At 37.4% G+C, this 22970-nt stretch overlaps 1 protein-coding gene across 1 annotated transcript in view; it reads right to left on the reverse strand.

The window, feature by feature from the left end:
- Positions 1–236: 236 nt before the first annotated feature.
- Positions 237–22970, reverse strand: part of CEP162 (centrosomal protein 162) — a gene marked incomplete at its 3' end in the record, with an annotated part of 38906 nt that continues 16172 nt past the window's right edge. Inside the window, exons 6-24 of the mRNA XM_029083755.1 lie at positions 21546–21658; positions 20560–20590; positions 20092–20214; positions 19237–19428; positions 18985–19066; positions 17876–18140; positions 16447–16714; positions 14602–14744; positions 13579–13806; positions 12688–12825; positions 11665–11777; positions 10798–10906; positions 9122–9248; positions 8065–8228; positions 7220–7324; positions 5924–6148; positions 4109–4779; positions 3122–3263; positions 237–335 (exon numbers count right to left, since the gene is read on the reverse strand). Of these exons, the coding sequence (XP_028939588.1) occupies positions 237–335; positions 3122–3263; positions 4109–4779; positions 5924–6148; positions 7220–7324; positions 8065–8228; positions 9122–9248; positions 10798–10906; positions 11665–11777; positions 12688–12825; positions 13579–13806; positions 14602–14744; positions 16447–16714; positions 17876–18140; positions 18985–19066; positions 19237–19428; positions 20092–20214; positions 20560–20590; positions 21546–21658 (3338 nt within the window). The remainder of the gene's footprint in view (positions 336–3121; positions 3264–4108; positions 4780–5923; positions 6149–7219; positions 7325–8064; positions 8229–9121; positions 9249–10797; positions 10907–11664; positions 11778–12687; positions 12826–13578; positions 13807–14601; positions 14745–16446; positions 16715–17875; positions 18141–18984; positions 19067–19236; positions 19429–20091; positions 20215–20559; positions 20591–21545; positions 21659–22970) is intronic.

The raw sequence follows: 22970 nt of genomic DNA on the forward strand, positions 1-22970 counted from the left end.
TAATAATAATAATAATAATAATAATATCAAAGGACGTCAAAGTTCCACCTTTTGTGCTGTGTTGTTCTCTTGTTCACATTAAGAAAATATATTGGGTTCTCAGGAATAATTGATGTAGAAGCAACTGACAATGATACTGTTTTTAAGACTTATTTCCTATATACTATTTGAGGTTTTACAAGGATGAAAGTGAAAACCCTTAGTGTAAGGTACCCCCAATCCAAATTTAAATATACCTCTTTTTGCAGGCATTCCTCTCGCATTTGGGAAACTAGAAGGGCTTCTTGATGCCTCTGTTGTTCACTGATTTGTTCTTGGAGATGTTTTATTAATATCTACAAAAAGGTTAAAAATAGTTGTCGTTAACATAAATACCCATGACAACATGTGAAGACCTATACAGGAAAAATATACCAAAAATATAATCAGTATTGTAGTACTGCAGGTGTAAGTGATGCATATATTAAAAATACCACCTGTAACACATGTGCACGTGCGCTACTTAACAATCCTCTATGTGGGCTGTTAAATAGCGCACACGTACATAATGCAGTGGATGAAAACAAGTCTCAGTCTTCAAGTTACTTTCCTCAGTTAAAAAAAGTTCTGAAATAATCTGAGTACAAGAGCTCTTTCTACTTTCATACCATGGGTAACACTTTTCCCAAAATTTTAATGCACAGATACCATCACAGGCCCAGGTCCTCATGGGCAACTTCAACCACCCTGATACCTGCTGGAGGAACAACATAGCACAGCATAAGCAATCCAGGAGGTTCTTGGAGAGTATTGATGACAACTTCCCAACCCAAGTGATAGAGGAGCCAATGAGGATAGGTGCTCTGCTGGGCCTTTAACTCACAAACAAGGAAGGATTTGTTGGGGATATGAATGTCAAAGGCAACCTTGTCTGCAGTGATTGTGAGATGGTGGGGTTCAGGATCCTGAGAGGAGGGAGCAGACCAAAAAGCATGATCACAACCCTGGACTTCAGGAGAGCAGACTTTGACCTCTTCAAAGATCTGCTTGAAAGAATCCCATGGGATGGAGCCCTGGGCTGGAAGAGAGGCCCAAGAAAGCTGATGGACATTCACAGATCACCTCCTCCAAGCTCAACAGCAGTCCATCCCAACAAGCAGAAAGTCAGGCAAAAATGCCCGAAGGCCTGCAGGGATGAACGAGGAACTCCTGGCAAAATTCAAACATAAAAAGGAATCCCACATACAGACGGTGGGAACAAGGACAGGTGACCTGGGAGGAATATAGGAAAGGGAAAGCCCAAGCCCACCTGGAATTGAATCTGGCGAGACTGGCAAAGGCAAAAAGAAGGGCTTCTGTAAGTACCTAAGTGACAAACAGAAGACCAGGGAAAAGGTGGGCCTGCTGATGAATGAGGCAGGGGCCCTGGTGACCCAGGACATGGAAGAGGCTGAGGTACTGAATGCCTTCTTCACCTCAGTCTTTGCTAGCAAGACTGGCCTTCAGGAATCCAAGGCCCCAGAGACTAGGGGGCAAGTTTGGAACAAGGAAGATACACCCTTGGTGGAAGAGGATCTGGTCAGGGAATACTTACACAAATTGCACAGACATAAGTCCATAGCCCTGATGACATGCAACTGTGTATGCTGAGGGCAAATGTCATTCCTACCTTCAAAAAGGGCAGGAAGGAGGATGCAGGGAACTACAGGCTAGTCTGCCTCACCTCGCCCCTGGGAAAGTGATAGAGCAACTAATCCTGGAAACCTGCCAGGCACATGAAGGACAAGAAGGTGACCAGAAGTAGTGCATGGATTCCCAACGGGGAATCACTTGACCACCCTGATAATGCTCTAGGATGACATGACTGGCTTGGCAGATGAGGGGAGAGCAGTGAATATTGCCTACCTGGATTTCAGTAGTAAGGCTTTCAACATTATCTCCTGTAAGATCCTCACAGAGAGGCTGATAAAGTATGGATCGGATGAGCAGACAGTGAGGTGGATTGTAAACTGACTTAAATGGCTGGGCCAGAGGGTGTCAATGAGTGTAACAAAGTCAAGTTGGAGGCCATTATCCCAGGGAGGGGGGGATGGTATGTAGAGTTGTCAATTCTGGGTCCAATCCTGTTCAACATCTTCATTAATGATCTGGATGATGGGGTAGAGCATACCCTCAAGCAAGTTTGCTGATCACATAAAACGGGGAGGAGTGGCTGATACACCAGAGGGTTGTGCTGCCATCCAGGAGGTCCTCAACAGGCTGGAGAAATGGGCTGACAGGAATCTCATGAACTTCAACAAAGGGAAGTGCAAAGTCCTGCTCCTGTGGCAGAACAACCCCAGGCACCAGTATATGCTGGGGGCCACCCAGCTGGAAAGCAGCTTTGTAGAAAAGCACCTGGGTGTCCTGGTGGACACCAAGTTGAACAAAAGGCTAACAGTATCCTGGGCTGCATTAGTATGAATGTTGACAGCTGATGGAGGAAGGTGGTCCTTCCCCTCTACTCAGCTCTGGTGAGGCCACATCTGGAGTACTGCGTCCATTCTGTGTTCCCCAGTGCAAGAGACATGGAGCTACTGGAGAGAGTCTGCAAAGGGCCACTAAGACGATGAAGGGACAGGCACATCTCTCATATGAGGAAAGGCTGAGAGAGCTGAGACTGTTTAGCCTGGAGGAGAGAAGGCTCAGGGGGATCTCATAAATATTTAAAAACATCTGAAGAGCAAAGCCAACAGAGCCAGGCTCTTTCCAGTGGTATCAATGTAGCAAAGGCCACAAACTGAAATACAGGAGGTTCTGCCTGAACATAAGGAAAACTTCTTTATTTTGAGGGTGACCAAGCACTTATTTGGGTTTCTAAGCCCAGAGAGGTTGTGGAATCTCCCTCCTTGGAGATATTCAAAAGCCATCAGGACATGGTCCTGAGCAGCTGGCTCTAGATGACCCTGATTGAGCAGGAGATTGGACAAGATGATCTCCAGAAGTCCTTTCCAACCTCAGCCATTCTGTGATTCTGTGAATACAGTGGCACAGGCCCATTTTTGAAACAACAGATCCTACTTCAAAGAAAGATAAAGTTTATAGTAATCTAGAAAGAAATAACATATCATATTATATGATGAATGTATCTACTGTATCTTACCTCTTGTGTTGAAATTCTGCTGTTTAGTTCAGCTACTTTAGAAGTAGAATGTTCTTTCGCGTGCTGGCAAAGAATCTTCTCCACTTCCCTCTGATGGGAAGCTTTCAGAGATGCAATGTATTCTGCTGTGTCTTCCTGTATCCTGAACAGAGTAAAATAAGATATAGTAAAGCAGCTACAGACAATCCTTCAAAAATGCATCAAAAGTTTCTCACTTGAACATATGAAATATCAGAAACATTAAAGGCAGCATGTCTTTGAAATTTCCTAACAAAACCTTGCAAGATAGCACCGCCATTAACTTCTACTGCTCTGGAGGGATGACAGGGTGTGGGAAGCCTGCAATGTTGGACACGTGCTTTAATTAACTACAGGCAGCTGGAATACAGAAAACTCAGCCAATCACCTTTTTTGGCTCCTATTATTAAAAAAAAGGAGGTGTTTTTAAATCACAGTTCAGCTGTCCTATTTCAGGTATCTATTTTAGAAAAGAATGCGTTGCAATCTGAATATGACAATTTTCTCCGCTTTGACTATGAAGGGATCTAAGGGAGACTGGGTACAGTGTAAAATTTCTACAGTTGGTCAAGTAAGTCCCACTGAAAGCATACCTCAGTTTGAAGGCAAGTATGCGTACCAAATAATGCTATACAACATAATACAAAGCATCTAAAATGCAAAAATTTATACTGAGATCTTTTTACTCAAAAAGATGATTAGCATTAATAAGAAGGATTAATAGTTTGCCTGTAGAAAAAACCATGACAACAACAACAAAAAAAAACCAACCCAACAAAACAAACCACCAACCAAAAACCTCAAAAAAACACCCCAAAATAAAAAGCAAACAGTAAAAATGAAATTTACAGTGAACACTGGTCAAGTATAAGCTAGTTTCACACGTGGCTGACATGTTAATGTGTCACTTCAATCTTGTATCAGCCAACATTTTAACAAGGTTTTTAAAGGAACATGTTGAGCATTTACCTTCGTATGTTGTTTTCAGAATAAGCCAGTCTTGCTTGAGACTTCACCCTCTGCTGGTCCATTTCTAGAGCCAGTCTTTCTAGCTCCTCTTTCAGCTGTGCATTTTCTTGCAGAACTTCCAAGAGATTAGAATCAGAAAAGGTATGTGGTTGGTATATTTTGTCATTGCTGAAAATGCCTACAGAGGGTTCACTGATGCTGGAATTCCTTTTATCTGCTGCCGAGGTATTCTTTTTCAGTATCTCTGTAGAGTTTTCCTTATTATCACTCTTATTTCTCAAATTGTTAGCAGACAACATCACCATCCTTTCTTTTTGAAGTTTCTCTACAGTTTTTGTAAGGTCTTGTATTTCTCTATTTTTGGTGACCAGTTCTTCATTTAGATTTAACAGTCTGTCTTTTGTGTTACCTTGTTTAATTTGAGACTCTGTGGACTTTAAATCTTTATTATCCTTTTTACTTATGAGTTTTAATTGGGAATTTTTACTTTTCAGGTTTTCAATTTCTGTCTGGAGGTTTTTAACAGTGATCTGATGGCTCTTCTTTAGATTCTGAAGCTCCTCTTCAAGTTCTGTGGAACTGTCTTTATTACCGTTCAGTTTTGGTGATTCACTCATAAATTTGTAGGCAAGTAGTTGCTCAAGCTCTACAAGTCTTTGCTCATACTGTATCTAAGGGAGGGGGGTGGGAGGAGGGGAAGAAAATGCAGTTTCCTCAAGTGTACTTTTATTATTATAACTTTAAAGTTACTGCGCATCTGAAGCAAGATTTGACAAGACAGGATACAAATCAGTATTACTAACAACACTAAATCAGCTCAGAAATTAGTGAGTGAAAAAATGATGTGAACAAGTCTGCTGTAAAACAGAATTACTCAAAACATTTACTATAAGGTAATCCTCTACTCACAATGAATGCAGTAACTATGGGAAAGTTAAACTGACAAACTATTTCATTTTCATGCAATTGAGTTCTCTTCAGATGTTACCAACTTGAACAGGCAAAGTAACATCTTATTTTCATATAGCAAGGAGTATTTAATTTTTTAAAAAATCTGTCGTTGTGTATTTGCCATATGTCAGTCTGCAAACATCACTATCACATGCCTCAAAATTGTACTTCACATTTTTAAAGACATCTTAAATTTTAACAAGACATTTTTATTTATTTATTTATAAGCATGAAAATAGGAGTACAAATTCAGAGACACACTGAATCTTTCTTCCCAATGAGCTGAGGAACACCTAACCCTTCTTAATAGCCTGGATAGCCTCTGAGGAAAGCATGAAGAGGAGAAATGGAGGAACAATTGGCCAATTCTTTCCTTCCCTGCTCGTTAAGCACCTGTGCAGCTCACCTTTTCCTTAAAGCAAAATGCCAGACTTCCATGGTTCCTAACACAAGTCTTAAGACTCACTATCACATAATTTTTGGATAGAATGTTTAGTGTCCCCAGACATTCCCTCCAGAAATGCTCAGTCAGCAAACCTTTGAAACCACAGCCTTTGGTACAGCAAGGAATTAGGTAAGCAGCTACTCTGACCTACAGGATGATACCCACTTATCTTAATTGTAAGAATTAAATTACTATGCCTCAAGAACATGTCCTCTCAGTTTCAATACTACTTTAACAATTTCAGTGCTTTTTATCTTAGGTGCTGAAGCTCCTGAAATTCTAGTTACAAATTCTTTGAATACTTTTTCCCTTGAACATGGACTTTTACTTCAGCTTTCACCACAGCTCTGTGTTATACACCAGTAACCTTGTGACTGTTATTTGCAGAGCAGACTACTCAACAAGCCTCCAACTTTTACCTTTATTTTTTGAAACTGTTGTTCCATGGCACGTAGACTTTTTTTAGCTTCGTCATCTTTACCTTCAAGTTCTGTTTCTAACTTTTTTATTCTTCTCTCCAAAAAATCAACTGTGTGTGTTTTAGCTGAATGATCATTAGTTTTCTCAGCAGCAGCAGCAGCATAAATCAAAGCAGGCAAAGAATTTGGATACCTTCTTTTTAGAATTCCTTCCATTTCTCTGATCTATCAAAAAGAAAATTAAGTCAGAAGTCAAAAAGAATAAAGTTCCAATGAAAAGTGAACTGAAAGAAGAGACGAAATGTTAACAATTGTCATCCACTTAAGCTGGGTGAAGAATGAAAATGAAATGCATATGTTGAGAATTTTTTTACATTGTTTACATTCATGTCATTTTTTAGAGAAAAGCAAGACTCATCATCTCCTACTGATTGACTTATACATCATCTTAAACAAAATATTGCTCTGGTCTTCAGATTGCCTTATGTCAAATGGACCTCTTACTAACTTTCTTAGCACTTAAGTTGTATATGGCACTTAATGTTGTTAAAGTATTTGCTTTTTTTCTGGACTTATATTCATGTTTTACTTTTCTGACTGTTACAGAGATATTTCGTAACAGTATTGAAATTATTCTCCCAATAACAGTTTATATGCCTTTTATTTTGGAGTCTGCAATAAAATAAAACTGACACCTTGCATGCAAGACTAATAAAAACCCCCTGTTTTATCTATGGATAAGATATTCTTTGCATTTAAATACTGTGGGTGCTCTTTCCCATTTGTCCCACATCCCTACCAAATGCAGCTGCCACCTCCTAAAACTCAGAAAGGCCCACTTCCACCTGACTTTTCCTCAGTACAAACATGGACTTTAAGGTCTCTACTCCCCCAGTTTTCAGCAATCTTGTAGGATTCCAAGAAAATTTAAACCTGTAGTCTTGAATCAACTTGGTTGAAATTGGTCATCATGTTAAGGGGTTACTGAACACAGACAGGAGTCTTAGAAGATAAACAGCAAGCCTGTGTGTGCTTTTGCCCTCTTGCCCCTTTCCAAGAAACTCTAAACAGTATTTTAGTGTTAAAGGATTTTAAAAGAGACATCAGTAAATAGTTTATTAGAACACAGTAGCAGAAGAGCCCTTCATAAGTAAATAATTGCAGCTTTCTGCGTTAAGAGCGTTCCACAGTACAAATTATTTTATCATAGGCTTCATTCAATGCTTTATCCTTATGAAAGGGTGTTAAGTGTTGTAAAATAAAGGTTAAATGAACCACACTTCCATTATTGCATACTTGTCGCTCAAGATCCTGAATTCTTTTAGCATCTGCTGCTCTGTCTTGCAAACGTTTCTTCTGTTGCACGCACTGATCTCCAGCTTCAGCTCTGAGCTTCTCAACCTGTCCAATTTATGAGAAAATAAACTGAAATACATATTCAGAGACATTGTCCTGTTGTATAAAAGTTGGCATTTCAAACACACACAATATAATGGAAGTATTCTGTAACTTAAGAACTGGTAATTGCAATTTCTGTACTAACTGATTCTTCAGGTTCTTAAACTAAGTTACAGTTTCTTCAAGCCACTTAAGATCAAAAGGGGCTGAAACTAGCTACAGAAATCTAGAAGAGAACTTCAACTCTGGGACATTCTTGTCTTCAGACCAGTAAATCTGCTTCTTTTTACCATACTTCCAGTATGCAGGCTTGGTAAATAAGCTATAAGTACTACAGTACATTGCATGAATTCAGGGTGAATTAAGGAAATAGTTTGTGATTTGCAAGGTTCTGCTTTGTGATGAGATACAGAAACAGCTAAAAAGCAATGTTATGTTGTGCCTAAATAAATGCTGACTCCCAGGATCACTAGTTTTGTTTCCAGAAGCATCATCAAGGTGTTCAATACAAGCAAAACCAGGATTTAAGCATTATGCACTTGCAATTCTCACTGCATATGCAGTAATATCTTTGTTGCATATAAAGGCTCCACATTTGATTTAAAGCTTATAAAGGGTTTATATGTTTTTTCTTGGAATTTAAAAAAAAAAGGTATTATTATGGACAGAATTACATTATACTCATCACTAGAAAAGAAATAATTTAAAGTTTCAACTTCTTAGATAAAGCTAGATATTATCACCTCTATTTTTAGTTTCTCAATTTCTTCTCTTGCATCTTTAAGGCGGGCTGCATCTTTATCCAGAAGATCTTGATTTTCTGCATACCACTGAAGTCTTCTTTTTAAATGAGTAATTTCCTCTTTGTAAGATTCTTCCATAACTTTAAATTCATATGACTTCTCACCTATGAGAAAAAAACATCCTTAGTATTGTTTTATTAGTAATTATATACTGAAGAACTAATTAGTCAACACTACCCTTCTAAGAACATTTCCTATATTTACTAATCCTGTTACTGCAGTAAAGTTTTAAAACCAGACCCTAATTAGGATTTTAAATGCAGCAGTTTTGGGGGGGGGGGGGGGGGGGAATAAAATAAAAATTTCTCTGGATGGTTCACAGTTTACCATGGAAGGTATTTAAAACAGAATCCCAGGGGGATCTATTCTTGATCATGTTCTAATAAACAAATTTTCAGTAACAACATGGCTAGCAATATATAATATATGCTTAGATATGTATTGACCATACACCTCTCATATAGGGATCAAGCCTTTTGAGAACAGACATGGAGGCAAATATTACAGCTCTTAGCACTTGTGATGCCTGGTATTGGAAAGGAGAGTGCAATTTCTGTCACTCTCATTAAGAAAGCTAAAGTCAAACTGGAAAGAGTTCTGATAAGAATGTTGAAAAAAAGTCACAAGTCATAACTTAGAGGTAAAAAATGGACAAGATCTATATAGGAGACCAAGATGCAACATAGTAAATATTTTCTTGTGAACAGAGTTGTCATATAAATGGAATCGTCTGTCTTGTATGCCCAGTGGGAAGAAATCAAACTTAATAGGCAGCAACAAAGCCTGACTGGATAAGAAATAGCTCTCTAATAAAGTGCTAAAGGTACTGGAGCATGTCCTTCACTGTGTGCTTTTATTAGAAGTTTAGACAATATTTGGAAATGGTCTAGATGCATTTGACTAAGTAATATTTTAATAAGAAACAAGTTTTAGTTACATATTTATTTAGTGAAGCACAGACTAGGCAGAATTATTTAAAGAAATGAAGGTGCTTTACCTGATGTGGATGCAATCTGGACTTTTGCTAAATCTCTCTCCTTCTTTGCTTGTCCCAAGTCTACCTCAAGAGCTTGCTTATCTTGTTTGAGACGTCTTATCTCTTCTTGTAATTTAGTTTCTTCCTTCTGAATTTTAGAGAAAATAGTAACACAAGAAAAACCAAACACACATCACAAAAGAACTGAATGTGCTTTTTCATAATAAAATGATTAAATCACAACAGTTGCATCAGATCACAGCAGCAATGAGGTTTTCTAGTTTTGGCATTATTCTCATGCCTTGCTATAAGCAGAGCATGGGAAAACTTAAGCTGAACATAAAAAAACAGGTAATTTTTAGTAAGACTTCCATAACTGTCTTAGAAGTAGAAAACATCTGCCTTTTGAGATGCTCAATAAAGAAAATGTCTTTACTTATTTCTAAGACTTAAGACTGTAGCTCAAATGGACGGATGTATTCTCCAGTAGTTCATCTTACTACATTCTTTTTTCCACAGTTTTCTGCATGCACCTTTCTGTTCGTTTATGTATGATCAGTAACAAACGTCCAGACTAATTAGGGTGAAAGGTCTCAGTGCCAGCCCCTGGCGATGCAGGCCCTTGGTCCTAGGGACCCATAGGTACAAGGAGCAGCAGCTGGTGGGGCTGAGAATTTGGGGCCAGCCAGTAAATAGACCAAGTGTGTAGGGCCAGCAATGGCCACCATGTGCATGTATTTGTGTTACTGCTAGTCAACTCCCATCCTGATCTGCTGAACAGGATCAGTCCATATGTGCTTCTTGTGTTTCCAAGAATACTGTTTGCACTTCTGTGGTGTGAGCAAAGGCACTGCTCTCTGCGTTGTCTCTGTGCCAGACCATGTTACTGTTGTCTGTGTGTTTCCCTCCATCTTTGGATCTTGTCTTCAGTTTCATGACAGGCTGGAACTAAGGACAGGGAAGTGTAGCAGCAGCACCTATGAGGTTGGAACCAAGGGAGCCCCTGGAGTCTTAAGAGCTCAAAGTCAGCTCTATCAGACCAGGAATGCAAAGGAATGCCTCCACTGGTCCTGAAGCTCACTGGATTCAGATCCTCTTATCAACTACCTTACTGGTTGTTTGCTTGTTTTTTTTAATTTATATTAAAAAACCAAAAAAAGAAGAAGCAGCAGCTTGTAATTTCTCTAGCAATCAGAGGAAGTATGTAACAGAACAGCCCCCGCTTGCAGTAAGGAGAGCAACAGAAGTTCCTGAAAACCTCTAATTTTAACATGAAGCTTACTAAACATCCTCCCTCAAAACCAGAAGCATCTGTAGGACTACAAAAAGTTACATGAGTGAATAACGAAAGATTCTTTTCACTCTGATGTTCTTTTCTAGAACTTATTTAGTACAGAGCAGGGATAAATACTCATCTGGATTTGTCTTATGTGGGAAAGTAGAGGTATCGCAACTATCTGCAAGCTCTCACAAGGTATTTCAGAACTGCCAGTAAACATGGCAACACTGCACTTTCAGTGAATCTGTGTCTTAGGGGATTTCTTCTAGAGTTCATCTGATAAGATATTTGTGATACACAAGTGTGGCAAACACTAGCATGCTCCACTGCTTTCTTCATTTACATTATCAGTCTACAATATGGATGGTTATGTGTTTTTTGTAAGAACACATCAAAAACGGGCTTGGCATATACCCACCTGTGCTGCTCGAAGCTCTGAAATCAATTCTGTGAAACTTTGATTTCTGGCTGGTTCAGAATCCTGCACAATCCGTGATTGGATATTATTAGTCTTCTCTATCTTTTCTCTAAACAGTAACAGCAAAAACATTTATGCAATGTGGGGACTCTGTGTACTGACAGTGGCACACTAAAAACCAAACACAACCTCCCCCAAAATGGTACTACAAAGTCAATCTGTGTAGGCTTAAAACAAAGAAACAACCAGCTATGCAGTACATCTTTATACCAAAAAACCCACTTGTAAGGTGAAATCTGCTCACCTTGCACAAACTTGTTTGTTGGGACTACATGAGGAGAAACAAAACCTACTCTGCACCTCAGTGGAGCTCATCTATAGCAAAGATTTGTAAATCAGGAATACACACAATTGCTAGATTTTTTCCTCATTACTAGCATAGGATGCAAATCTGACAGGACCTACAGTGCACTGAATCTAATGCTTCCTCCACTACCAGGATCTCTTGTGGCCCCTGATCTACTGTGTGTCTTACAGCAGAATCAAAACATTTTGACACATGAGCAGAGCAATAATACCAGAACAAGTATAGCACACATATTAAACTCTGATATGAATAAGAATGTTTGAAATTTAGCATTGAAATAGTCCCCAAATGGAAGACTCTGGTCTTCCCACAGCTCTGCAAGATCAGCAAGATGACTAAGAAGTAAGTGCCCATAATCAAAAGAAAAAACAAAACCACAAACTCAAGAAACACTGGAAAACATGCATCTGACAGACTGTGCAGTGATTCTTCATAAATAAAAATAATAAACACAGCTGAAAACTCCAGAGATTTTTGGTTGGGTGTTTAAATAAACCTACCTTATGGTTATTAATTCAGACATTAAACACTGATTCTCCTTAAACATTCGTTCCTCATTTTTTTTGTTTTGGATCTGTAGCTCTTTCATTTGTTTGTATAATCTCTCATTTTCCTAAAATGAGACAGACAAAAGTTAAAGAATGTTCATAAATTACTGTTTTATTCAGTTCAAAAACAGTTGTCTATGACTTGCATAGTTTGCCTACTGAAACAGTCAAAGCAAAAACTAAATGATTTATTACTAAGTTTCTAAAATGGATATCTACTTTCATTATCTTTATGCTAAAGCAGTATACAGTGACCTCTACAATCCTGTCCTACTGTCTGCTCATTCTGGAGAACCTAGGCCAGTTCCTCTGCAAAGCTATCCCAACTATACTCTAAAATCACATTCATGGATGGGTCTCAGCCTGTCCATGCTCCAATTCTGTGGACACAAACCATCACTGATTCAGAACACTCATAGCCATCGTGGCAAGATATTGTGCCTATACCAAGAAATGCTGCTGAGCACCAGCTGGAAGCTAGTTAAACTAATTTATTTGATGTTACAGCTGCAAGTATTCAAAAGAATTATTAAGCTTCCATTATCTGTTTCTACACCTGACTAAGTAATAAAAAATCAGGCACACTAATAAGGTTTCCTTGAAAACAGCTGCTCAGATCCTGTGAAAAACATCTTAAAAACAGAACCTTCCAGATTTTTGCTTAAAAATACTAGTTTTCTACTACATTTAGGGAAAAAAGTTTGTGGTTCTTTATTGGCCATGAAGTATTTTCCCAGTTCTCAACTGACAAATCAGCATATTTTTACAATTTAGAACAGTTACATGGAATTGTGGAACAACTTAGCCCAAACTAGATATGTGTGAAATACTTCTTAAACGTGAAATACATGTTTGCCCTTCACACCTAAATTTCATCCATTTTTTAGATAGCAAGATAACTTTTCAACAGAAAAGTAGTAATCATTAAACAATACTGTTACTGAAACCAGCTAGAACACATGCTGTGTGGAATACCTGTTGATAACCTTGAATAATGACTTCTTGATTGTCAATTTCTTTTTGTATTTGTGCCAGTTTTTCTTCGGTGACAGGAACTGTTGCTGTATGATGGGTGCACCTCTTTTCTTTAGTCAGCTCTTCCATGCTTCTTAACTTTCAGAAACAAAAAGACACACAATTAACAAGAAAATTTTGTTAGCAATACGGAATTCTCTAAAAGATCACAGAATTGTAGATTCACTTTTATAATATAAAAGTGAATAATGTAATATAAAAGTGAATTCACTTTTATAATATAAACAGGTCAATCTTTTAATTAAGATACAAAAACAGACCAATAAGCCAACCTTATTATTGGAGTTTTATAGAAGCATTGTAAAACGGGAACAAAGTATAAAAAGTTTGGGAAAAGTTAACAAAGTTTTACCCTCCCTCTTCTGTTCTTATGTATCTAGATAGCAGGGTATAGTGGAATAACCCTGGGACTATGCCATATAGACAAACCCCAGCATTGAAAAATGCATCAAAAAATAACCAATGTCTCAACATACAGTAACTTGTCTATATAACAAGTGGTATCTATTGGTTTGGTGGGGGTTTTTTTCTTTTCTTTTTTTTTTTTTTTAACATAAGAGTGAGTTACATCTTTGCAAAAAACTTGCTGCAGAACTCTCAAAATAGCAAACTAAAGGAACTTGGGATAACATAGTTTATTTCTGTAGAAAAAAAAAAAAGATCATGTCTCATAGGCAATAAATATAACAGTGGGTATGCATTTACAAACCAGCCACGTGTGTGTAAATCTGGATTTTCTGCTCATTAACAACTCATGTAAAATAACAATTTAATTTTCAGAAGCAATGTTCCTCCTGTTCTATAGTGGTGGGATACAAGATGATGAAGTACCTTACTCTGAAGAACATAGTTTTCCTGACCCAACCGAGAAAGCTCTTTTTCATGCTGTGTTTTCAATTCTACCATCTTTGTCTCTATCTCTTTCTCTTTTTGTGAAACTGTGCTCGTTAGATGTTGAATCAAATCACGAGCTCTGCTCAGGTCCTCCTCTGCAACTTGCACTCGTTTTAGCAAATATAGTTCTCTATCACAACTTTTGATAGGAGAAAATGATAAATCCTAATGAAGAGAAAAATTGAGGGAAACATTACAATGAGCTGATTGTTTACCAAAAATTCCACTCAACAATTTTATTTAACTGGCTTTTCTACCTCTTGGCAATCACATAAGGCACTTGAAAAGAAAAAAAAAAAACCAAAACCTACTGACATTCTAATAGCAAAACATCCTGCACTTACTTTAATAAGCTACTTTCTCATTTCCAAAATAAGTATGAGGAAAACAAACCAAAAAACCAACAAGAAACAAGCACAGCTACCAAAATTATTCTCTTACTTTTTGAAAAGCAGTAATGATTTAGGTATTCTGTGAATAACTTTTTATGTAGTTTGTAAGGAAGAAGGAAAATCCATCATGGTATTGCAAATTTAGTCATCTTGGAGAAGTCAGAAGATACTATTAAATATTCAGTGCAATGCAAATAGAAAAAAAAAAAAAACCCAAACAGAGGTACTATTTAACATTCATAATAGAATTACTTAAAAGTTTTATTTAATATTTTTCCCTTTTCTACCACAAAATAATAATTTTTAGAAATTAATAAGCAATTTTTAGAAATTAATAAGCATTCCAACTAGAACCACCCAAGTAATAGAATTATCCAAGCAACTGAAAAGCGGTATGATTATACCTGCACATTCAAAAAGCAAAAACTAGTATTTGACTAAAGGGAAGTCTTTATTCAATATTTCAGCTTTTGCCAATCTTGTGATAATTATTAAAAGCCTTGACAAAATAGGCTTGCAAACAAAGTTGTGCATACTAAAATTAGGAGCATCACTGATTATTACTTACATGCTGATACTGCCTGGAATAATCCACAGCCTGGTGTTCGAGATTATTAACAACTGATTGGCCAGACATAACTCTGTTACTACTTCCCTTCGAAGTTGGTTCATTTGTTGCAGATCTAATTATCCTAGTAGCAAATAAGGCTTCTTCATTTGGGCACAAAGTAAAATAGAGCAAAATTAAATTCAGAATTTAATGTCCTTTCAAAAATTCTATTCATGTAATCCACCCCTTTAGGCATATAAATTAAGCATTCTACAACATGAATTTTGAATTAAATATAGAAATTTGAGAGCAATGAGACATTATGGAAAATGCTGTTTTGTTTTGGGTTTTTTTTAAGTAACTGATGACAAGATAAAACAAAACCCAAGGGAACAACTGAAAGTAGTAGCTGGATAAAAAAAATCCTTCATGAAACAAGGCTAACCTCAGTTCTCTGCTCAAGAAGTGGCCAATTATTTAAGTGTACAGAAATACAACACATTTCAAGCTGTGGTGAAGATAAGACACAGCAATTTTCAAAACAGACCTTGGAGCACAGACAGCCCACAAAGACATGCAACATGTATTTGTTGTATCAAATAGCAACTTGAGCAGAAATTAAAAATCAGGGAAGCTCCCCCTAGAGAGTAACTAACATACATGGAAGTATTCACACAGTCTTCTGCAATACAGATAGTAACTACAACTGCCATTTCATTTCTACCTACAGCAATTTAAGCTAAGAGCTCCTGCTTCAGAATATTATACTTGAAAACAAACAGGCAATAATAATTTTCCAAATTTAATACTTTTCACATTTCTCACACTATCCCCTCACAAAGGTGCTCCCTTAGCACTGATGATGAGGGTTTGTTTGATTTAATGCCATTCTCTTCCCAGCTACAGACGTCCCTGCAGAATGCATCCCGGTGAGATTAACTTCTGAAGTCACCTGAAACTGCTACAGAGAATGGTTATAGCTAGAGAGGGAAGAACATGTTTGAATGAGGCTACTGGCCTCATTTGCTTGGGACTCATTGTTCAGGTCAGCACCGTTCTCCAGCAGGGAATGCCACAGCAATGCACTGAGGAACTATGGTCCCTTAGTTTGACAGCTGCCACTGAAGCATCTCCCTAAAATGGGCAACCTAATCCTAAACTGCTTTTCCCAAATGCTACTTGCAGGGTTTTTAAAAGGATTACATGCTAGAAGTGTGCTAAAACCTGGGCACCTGTAGAGTTATCTTCCCACGCCTCAGAGATAGCAAACATCGTCTGCAAAGATGCTAAATTGAACTATCTCATGAAACTCTTCAGGCTTCACCTCAAAATAAAAATTTCAGTCCTTCACTTGCAACTCAGCTTTCACAGGACTACACTGATCTTCTCCTATTCTTAGTGTTATAAGAGTCATGAGCAGAAAATAGGACTTTTTTGTACTTTCTCTGTACTCTAGGAAAGCAAAGATAAAAAGAAGCAGCTGAGAATAGAAATTTGTCATCACACACAGAAGTTAGTGTGTCAGCAAATCTTTGCACTTACTGTAACAAAAAAAATGTAATTTGTAGATACTTATTTTTGAACACCAGCTTTTTCTATTGTTTTGGTCCTACTGGTGAACAATAGGCAAGTCTCAAACATAGTGGTGGTATATGTGAACAGAAATGAAACAAGACTACAGTGTAAAGCTTTATTTAAAAGTCTCCCTTCCAGTAAATTCATGCTGACACAGAAAAAATTCAGTACTTAATTGCATTTGGGTTTAGATTTCTTCCACAACATTTTGATTTTTTAATTTTTTTTAAATGTGAAGCATGAACAACAAAGCTCTCTGGCTCTTAAGACTTCTTACAATAGAATTACCTTTAGATTTTGCTCTGCCTGCAGGACTTCTGGCTTTCACATTGGTCTTTTTGAAAGTTTCTTTTAGTGCTTTCTTTTCATTAGCTGGAAAAGACTGTTTTGAGAGTGAAGTGGGTTTCCCATACCCAGAACTTCTAACCATCCCATGAGGATCATATGAAGATTTCTTTTTATGTAAAGCTGCTGGACTTCTGATATTCTTGTATAACATTGGTTTAGTTGTCACTGATTCTGATCTTTCATTCTTCAAGGAACAAGATCGAAGAGCCTGTGATAGAGCACATTTGTTTAAAACAAGATTTAGGCTCTAGTATGACCTGAAGGCAGCTTTCATTACTAAAAGCACATAGAACCAGTTACCAGAATTACACAGCTGTAAGACTCAGGGCAGTGGGAAGCATTGGTTTTAACCAGATTAATAGTATGCCATTTTGTAGAACTTTACTACTTCAGACGTATACATAGTGCGAGTGTTTTGTACTGGCTCCATTTAATTGTTCTGGGAAGTTGTATTACATTACAGGATCTTTAGCTTTCCAAAGCAGGTAGCTCATGACTAAAGGCTAATCATAGTGAACACAGAAATCCAGCAGATGAAGAGAGGAACAGTGGCAAGTAGACGAACCCTACTAAACCTGATTATTGAAAACAGAGCACGCAACTCCTAAGAACAGCAAATGAGAAAGTTTATCCTCTTGGCCCTGGTGGGAAACCCACCAGGATTAATCAGTCAAACAACACCTTGCAGACAGAAAGAGTGATTGTGTACAGGAGTGTCGGGATAATTTAGGGGATGCAGGGAGAAGATCTGGGATTGTGTAAACCTTGTTATGGAATGTTTGTGGGTATTGTGGGTATGTACAAAACTCCCAGAGTGCTTAGGGAAAGGACAAACACCAGGTGATGGGAGAGATTAAGATGGATCAGGTAGGAACAAGTGAGGGAAAGAAAAAAAAAAGAGAGGGGAAAAAAAAAATTAAAGAAGCTGGTGACATGATGAGGTTGCTGGGCAGTATGATTGTCTGACTAAGCCCTACACTGATCACTGCAGTCTCTCCTATATTCTTACTGAACTGTATTTCTAACTGTCCTCTCTGTAGGTATGCTCTCTATTCTGAGTCTCTGTGTGTTTATACATGTCCTCACAACAGGAACATGTGCTCAGACTCACTACTAGCTTGAGCTGGGGACACAGAACCGCAGCAGTCTTGCACATATTGGGCTGGGACAGGAAAAATCCTGCTGGTCCCAAAGTCCACTGCATTTGGCTACCTCTAACAATAGCGTTGGTAACATGAAATTTTCAAGAAACACACCAACAGTGTCTCAGTTTCTAGACATCAGAGCATAATCAAATGACAAGCAGTCTAAAAATATATGCATTTTAAATGTATTTCCATATAATAAAAATCTGGTTGGTATTACTTACTTGTTTAGTTTTGCTGCCTTGTGAAAGCAGAGAGTCTTGTACTATTTCTTCTCTTAGTACATCAGGCTGTACTTCACTGGTCTGAATTTCTTTCTCAGTCACTCTCTGAAAGTTATCACCATTCACCCTTGTTTGCAGGAAGATGCTCTCTTCTCTGTTAATTTTTTCAATTAAGTTTGTCTCCCAAACTGTATTATTCTGGCGCTCTTTAAAGGGTGAGGGGCTGATGAGGTCATTTACTGTGCTGTCTATCAGTTTCACGGGACTACAAGAGAAAGGAATAAAGTCATATACAATGAGACTTTTGCCCTTTGCTTTTCTATGACTCTGGAAAAAGTAGGGCATTTTCCCTTTAGGTATTAGCTGTAAAGACTGCTTGAATTTGAAAGGGCCACTAGGCTTCTTTTAAGAACCACCTTGCAAATTTAGTTATACAGATTCAGTCCCACGCTGTGGAACAAGAGCCATTTCTCAGCAGTGACTGTTTTTGTGGACGTACAAGATTAATACCTGCAAGCATGCAATTAATGCTAATAAAACAATGAATGGTAATTTCTGCTGGGTGCAACTACACAATAAGCTCCCAAAGTTCATTTCCTAAGGGTAACCTATTTCTGACCCTTCCAGGGCCTGTGCTTTCTGCTCTAGACACAACAGTTGGAGCAAACCAGAAGGAGGTATGGAGCATAGGTTAGTAAGAATCACGAGAGTAAGGAGAACAAAAGGATTTGATCTCAGATTATGGAGGCTGGAGAGCCAGGAGAGGATGTGGGCTGAAATCCATGTATGGGGGAGGGGAAAGAGCAGAAGACTGGGAAAGCAGAGCTCCTAGCTGTGGTAGCTGTGAAAGTGAGGAACACTCCTCCAAACGATTTAGCAAACCTTGCCGCTTATCACTCAAACTTTGGGAACCCCTGGTCTAAACCAATTAACTCTGTATATTCATTTTACAATTCACTGCAAATGCCGTAATGCCAGTGCAAGACATAATGAAAGTTCAGTATTTAGTTAGGGAAAAAGACAGATGAGTTATTTAGTAAGCTGATTTTCACAAACAGTTAATGGATTGAAGTTATTGCAATTCTTAAAATACATTCTGGAATAAATACCTTTCAGGCTCCACATCAAAACTCCTGATATCACATGAATGTCCTTTAATTTGTTTCATTAATTCTTCCACAGTAGGTAAGTCTAATTAGTGCAAAATTAAAAAAGAAAGAATTAAAAATCCCCCAACTTCAGAAAAATAGTTGAAAAAAGGAAAACATCTCAAAATGTTTCACAAATGAAGTATTAAAGATATTACTAGTTCACTCATTTTATATACTTGTACAACATATGCCTTCCTTTGAGGTATTTACCTGATTCAGTAGTTGATACATTTTTTGAATAGAAGTCATTATTTTGTGAAACACCTTGCACTAAGCATTCTGAGATGGCCACGGCAGAATCGTGCAGTTTTTGCTCATCAGTGTCTCCCAAGGACTGATCAATATGATGGTATGCTTGGTGTAACGCTTCCATGTCACTGGTGGTTTGTCCACAGGAAGTGCCTGTGAAAAGTGCAGGCTCATAAGAGACACTACAGGATTTTCTGTTTTGGGAACCATTCCATTGGAGCCTGTGTTTGGCTCCAATAATAGCTTGGTAAGACACTACTTTGTGGTGAGAACACTGATTTTGGTTAGGAAAAAAAAAATTAAAATCTTATTTTTACTATAAAAATAAACAGTTGCCAAGTTTGTTAGCACATACAAAATGGTCTCATCTACAGTTTGCAGGTCTCTTCACCCCACTCCCTTGCCTCAATATTTTATCAGTACTAACAGTGTATGAGATATAACTATCTTAATAGATGCCATCAGACATGTGGCATACACTCTTGTACTCAATTGTGTTCAATGCTGTTAAAGAAGAATTTTAGCTATGATGAATAACCAAAGGAGATGGTATTTAAAAATCAAACTGCGAAGTCAAAAGCAACTTTATAACAACCAAGCGTAAAAAGGTGTCTTTTTAGCAGAAACATGACTTTTTCCTGAAATATTTCCTCCTCCTTTTGAGATTTGTTACTAAAAGCCAAGGGCTTCATGTTCACTGATACCCTAAGAACAAATGAAGACAACAGAGCCACCTACTCCACTAAAGTAGAGGTTTGGGTTTTGTTGTTGGTTTTGACTGTTTGTTTGGTTTTTGTTTTTTAAAGCAACCCTTACCTGCTTCATTCATTTCAATTCCACTGACTTCTTGAGGCAGATAAGGTTCACCTACAGCTACATCTGATGTTTCAACAGCCTTTTGAAATTCTGTAGTTGAATCTTGTGAATCAAGCAATACAACTAAAACCAAGAAGATAAATGTTAAACAAAACACAATTCTCTTAAGTATACCAAAGCTTATCTTGATGTACTAAACATGCAAAAAAATGCTGCATAGATTATTCTAATGCCATTAATGGTAAACTGATTAACTCTGCAAGCATCAAAATCTGAGTACTGACTAGATGTAGTAAAATAAAAGAATTACACTGCTGATCACTTTGAAGTGCTAACATGTAGATTAATGTTTAACCATTTCAGTCCAACAGACTTTCAGGATAACACCATAAAATCAGGTGAAAAATATCAAAATAGTAAAAATCAGGTAGGAAAGTTTCAACAAGTTATATTTAGTTTGTATTTTACCTTTAGCCAGCATGCCAGTGTTTGCTTCTTCCTAACAAAAATAAAGAAAAAAAATTACTTTGTGAATTTCAGGGAAAAAAAAAAGATCTGGACAAACTTTGAAGTTTGTTCCAAAACCTAAATTAGAACGCAGAACTATGCAGTTCTTCATGCTCCAAGAATATGCACTTCTCTAAAACTCTCCTGAGGATGCCAAAAGGTCCTCAACATCCTGTACTCCATAAGACCTCTCACAAGTGACTGGGAACTAAATGCTGCTCTGCATAAATGGAATATTTTTGTATCTTTCTGGTTCTCTTGTACCATAATTTGAGAAAATAAAATATTGTAGCAGTAAGTACATTATACTTCCATTCTATTTTTTCTTTTCAAACATTTATTAGAAATACTACCCTAACAAACTTACTTAAAAAGAATTTTTAAAAAAGTTCATCTATTATAGATGAGTCTATAGGCTCTCTAGACTCCTTTTGTAAAAAACCAAATCAGAACACATGCTCCAGGAATGCATCTGATGTGCTCCAGCCACATGTGTTCCATATGTAAAGACTTAAGCTACTCAACAGAAATACCCTCAAAGCTTACACAGTGTAGACTTTGGATTCTCTGTTCAAACTGCTTCTCTCTACAGAACTACTTCCCTCAGTCTGTGTCAGTTGCTGGTCTAGACATCACCTTAATAGCTCTGAGAGAGATTAACCACTACCCATTCTGAGGCTGGGGCTCCAGCCTGAGCTTGTCATTAGTGCACTTCCTTCAACCATTCTTAATTCAAAGGAGTAAGCAGGAAACCCTGTGAAGAACTTAAGCCTTTCAGTGATTTATCACAGGAAAGTGTATATCCTTAACAGAACAATATAGTCCCAGGACCACTATATTCTTTTCTTTCAGATAGTACATACTATGTAAAAGTTTACTATATTTAAGGTTATACATTGCAGAGCTTTTACAAATCATGCAAGTAACAAATATTTGGTAAGTTATACCTGTTCTTGAGGACTTAAATCAACTCTTGACATGTTTTGATTCACCTGACTTCCCTCAGTTTTAAAGGCAGGATTAACATCTGTTTCTTCTTCAAAATCTTCACTGTAGTTGTCTGAAGAGTAAAACAAACAACAAATAGAATGAATATTCAAGGAAGATAAAGCAGTAAGACAAAGCTATTTCCTTTTTCCCAATCTCTTGTCTAAGAACAGCTCCTGACACTATTACTCCTTTCACAAAGGCAACAGAAAGGTTTCAAGACCAGGTGTGGTATTAAAACTACAGTAAAAGTCAAATACAGTATCTCTAAATTCAAATGAAGTTTGTCTTATGATTAGATATACTTTATCTCTGTCTCCTCAAGGTGTACTTGAACTGACCTCTCTTATTCAATCACTTTCTCTCACTTAGGCATGAAATGATGCAATTTCCCCCTTAGTAGACAAGTACTCCGTACACCTACCTTGACAACTCCAAGCAGTTTTTAGGCTCAGAATCTGTAATTCTGCTTCCACTGACCTATTTTGGTGGCCCAACAGCCACTCGCAAGAGTAAACATTATTTAAAAACACAAGTGTGTCAGAGAATTAATCTTACAAGCAAACCAAATGCTTTTCCTTCAGTTACCTAGATCCTTCCATAAGTTCCGATTCCCTGTTCTCCACTCAGCTCCTGTGGTTACAGCCTTCAATGTCTGCATTATCTGTAACACTTAAATCTAGAAGCATTGCAAACCATTGTTTTATAATGTGTTCTTTATGTGTTTTGTCACTCATACAACTGACACACAGTCTAACTCATATGTAAAAACTATTCTATGAAAGTCAGTATTTCAGCATTCTCTTTGGTTTTGGACCATGAGAAGTCTGACGAGCTGAAAATAGCCTTCTCATTCTGACTTAAGACATACACAGTGTTTATACTATTCCTGCACACGTATTAGCTACTATTTTCTTTGCTATTTCATGAAATAGAGGTTTGACAAAGAATAAACCAAAACACTCACAAGACACAGATTGGTCATTTGGGGTATTCCATAGAAACTGTCTTCCTAAAAATCAGGAATGTGAATTTCACAAAACTTACCGTAACAATCAGGTAATTTTAACCATTTTGTTAGGAAAAAGGCTACAAAATTGTTGTAGCATTTCTGCTACCACAATCATAATCTGGTGTAGTCTACAGAGTAAGCAAGCTTTCAAGGAGAAAAGATTTCCTGTGATTAAAGTTTGCAAATACAATCTCTTTATGTTTGGGAAATTCAAGCCTGACAACATGGCATCTCAAAAGTTCAGCTAAATACATAAATTTGAAAATAAAATCTGTTGATTAAATTACAGGAATACACTTTTTTATCATATGCTAGCAATGAAGAGTGATATAAAGACAGATGACAAGTGAAAGACAAATAAGCAAGACAGAAA

This window comes from Antrostomus carolinensis, unplaced genomic scaffold (assembly GCF_000700745.2).
Source record: "Antrostomus carolinensis isolate BGI_N321 unplaced genomic scaffold, ASM70074v2 scaffold5022, whole genome shotgun sequence".
NCBI classification, from domain to species: domain Eukaryota; kingdom Metazoa; phylum Chordata; class Aves; order Caprimulgiformes; family Caprimulgidae; genus Antrostomus; species Antrostomus carolinensis.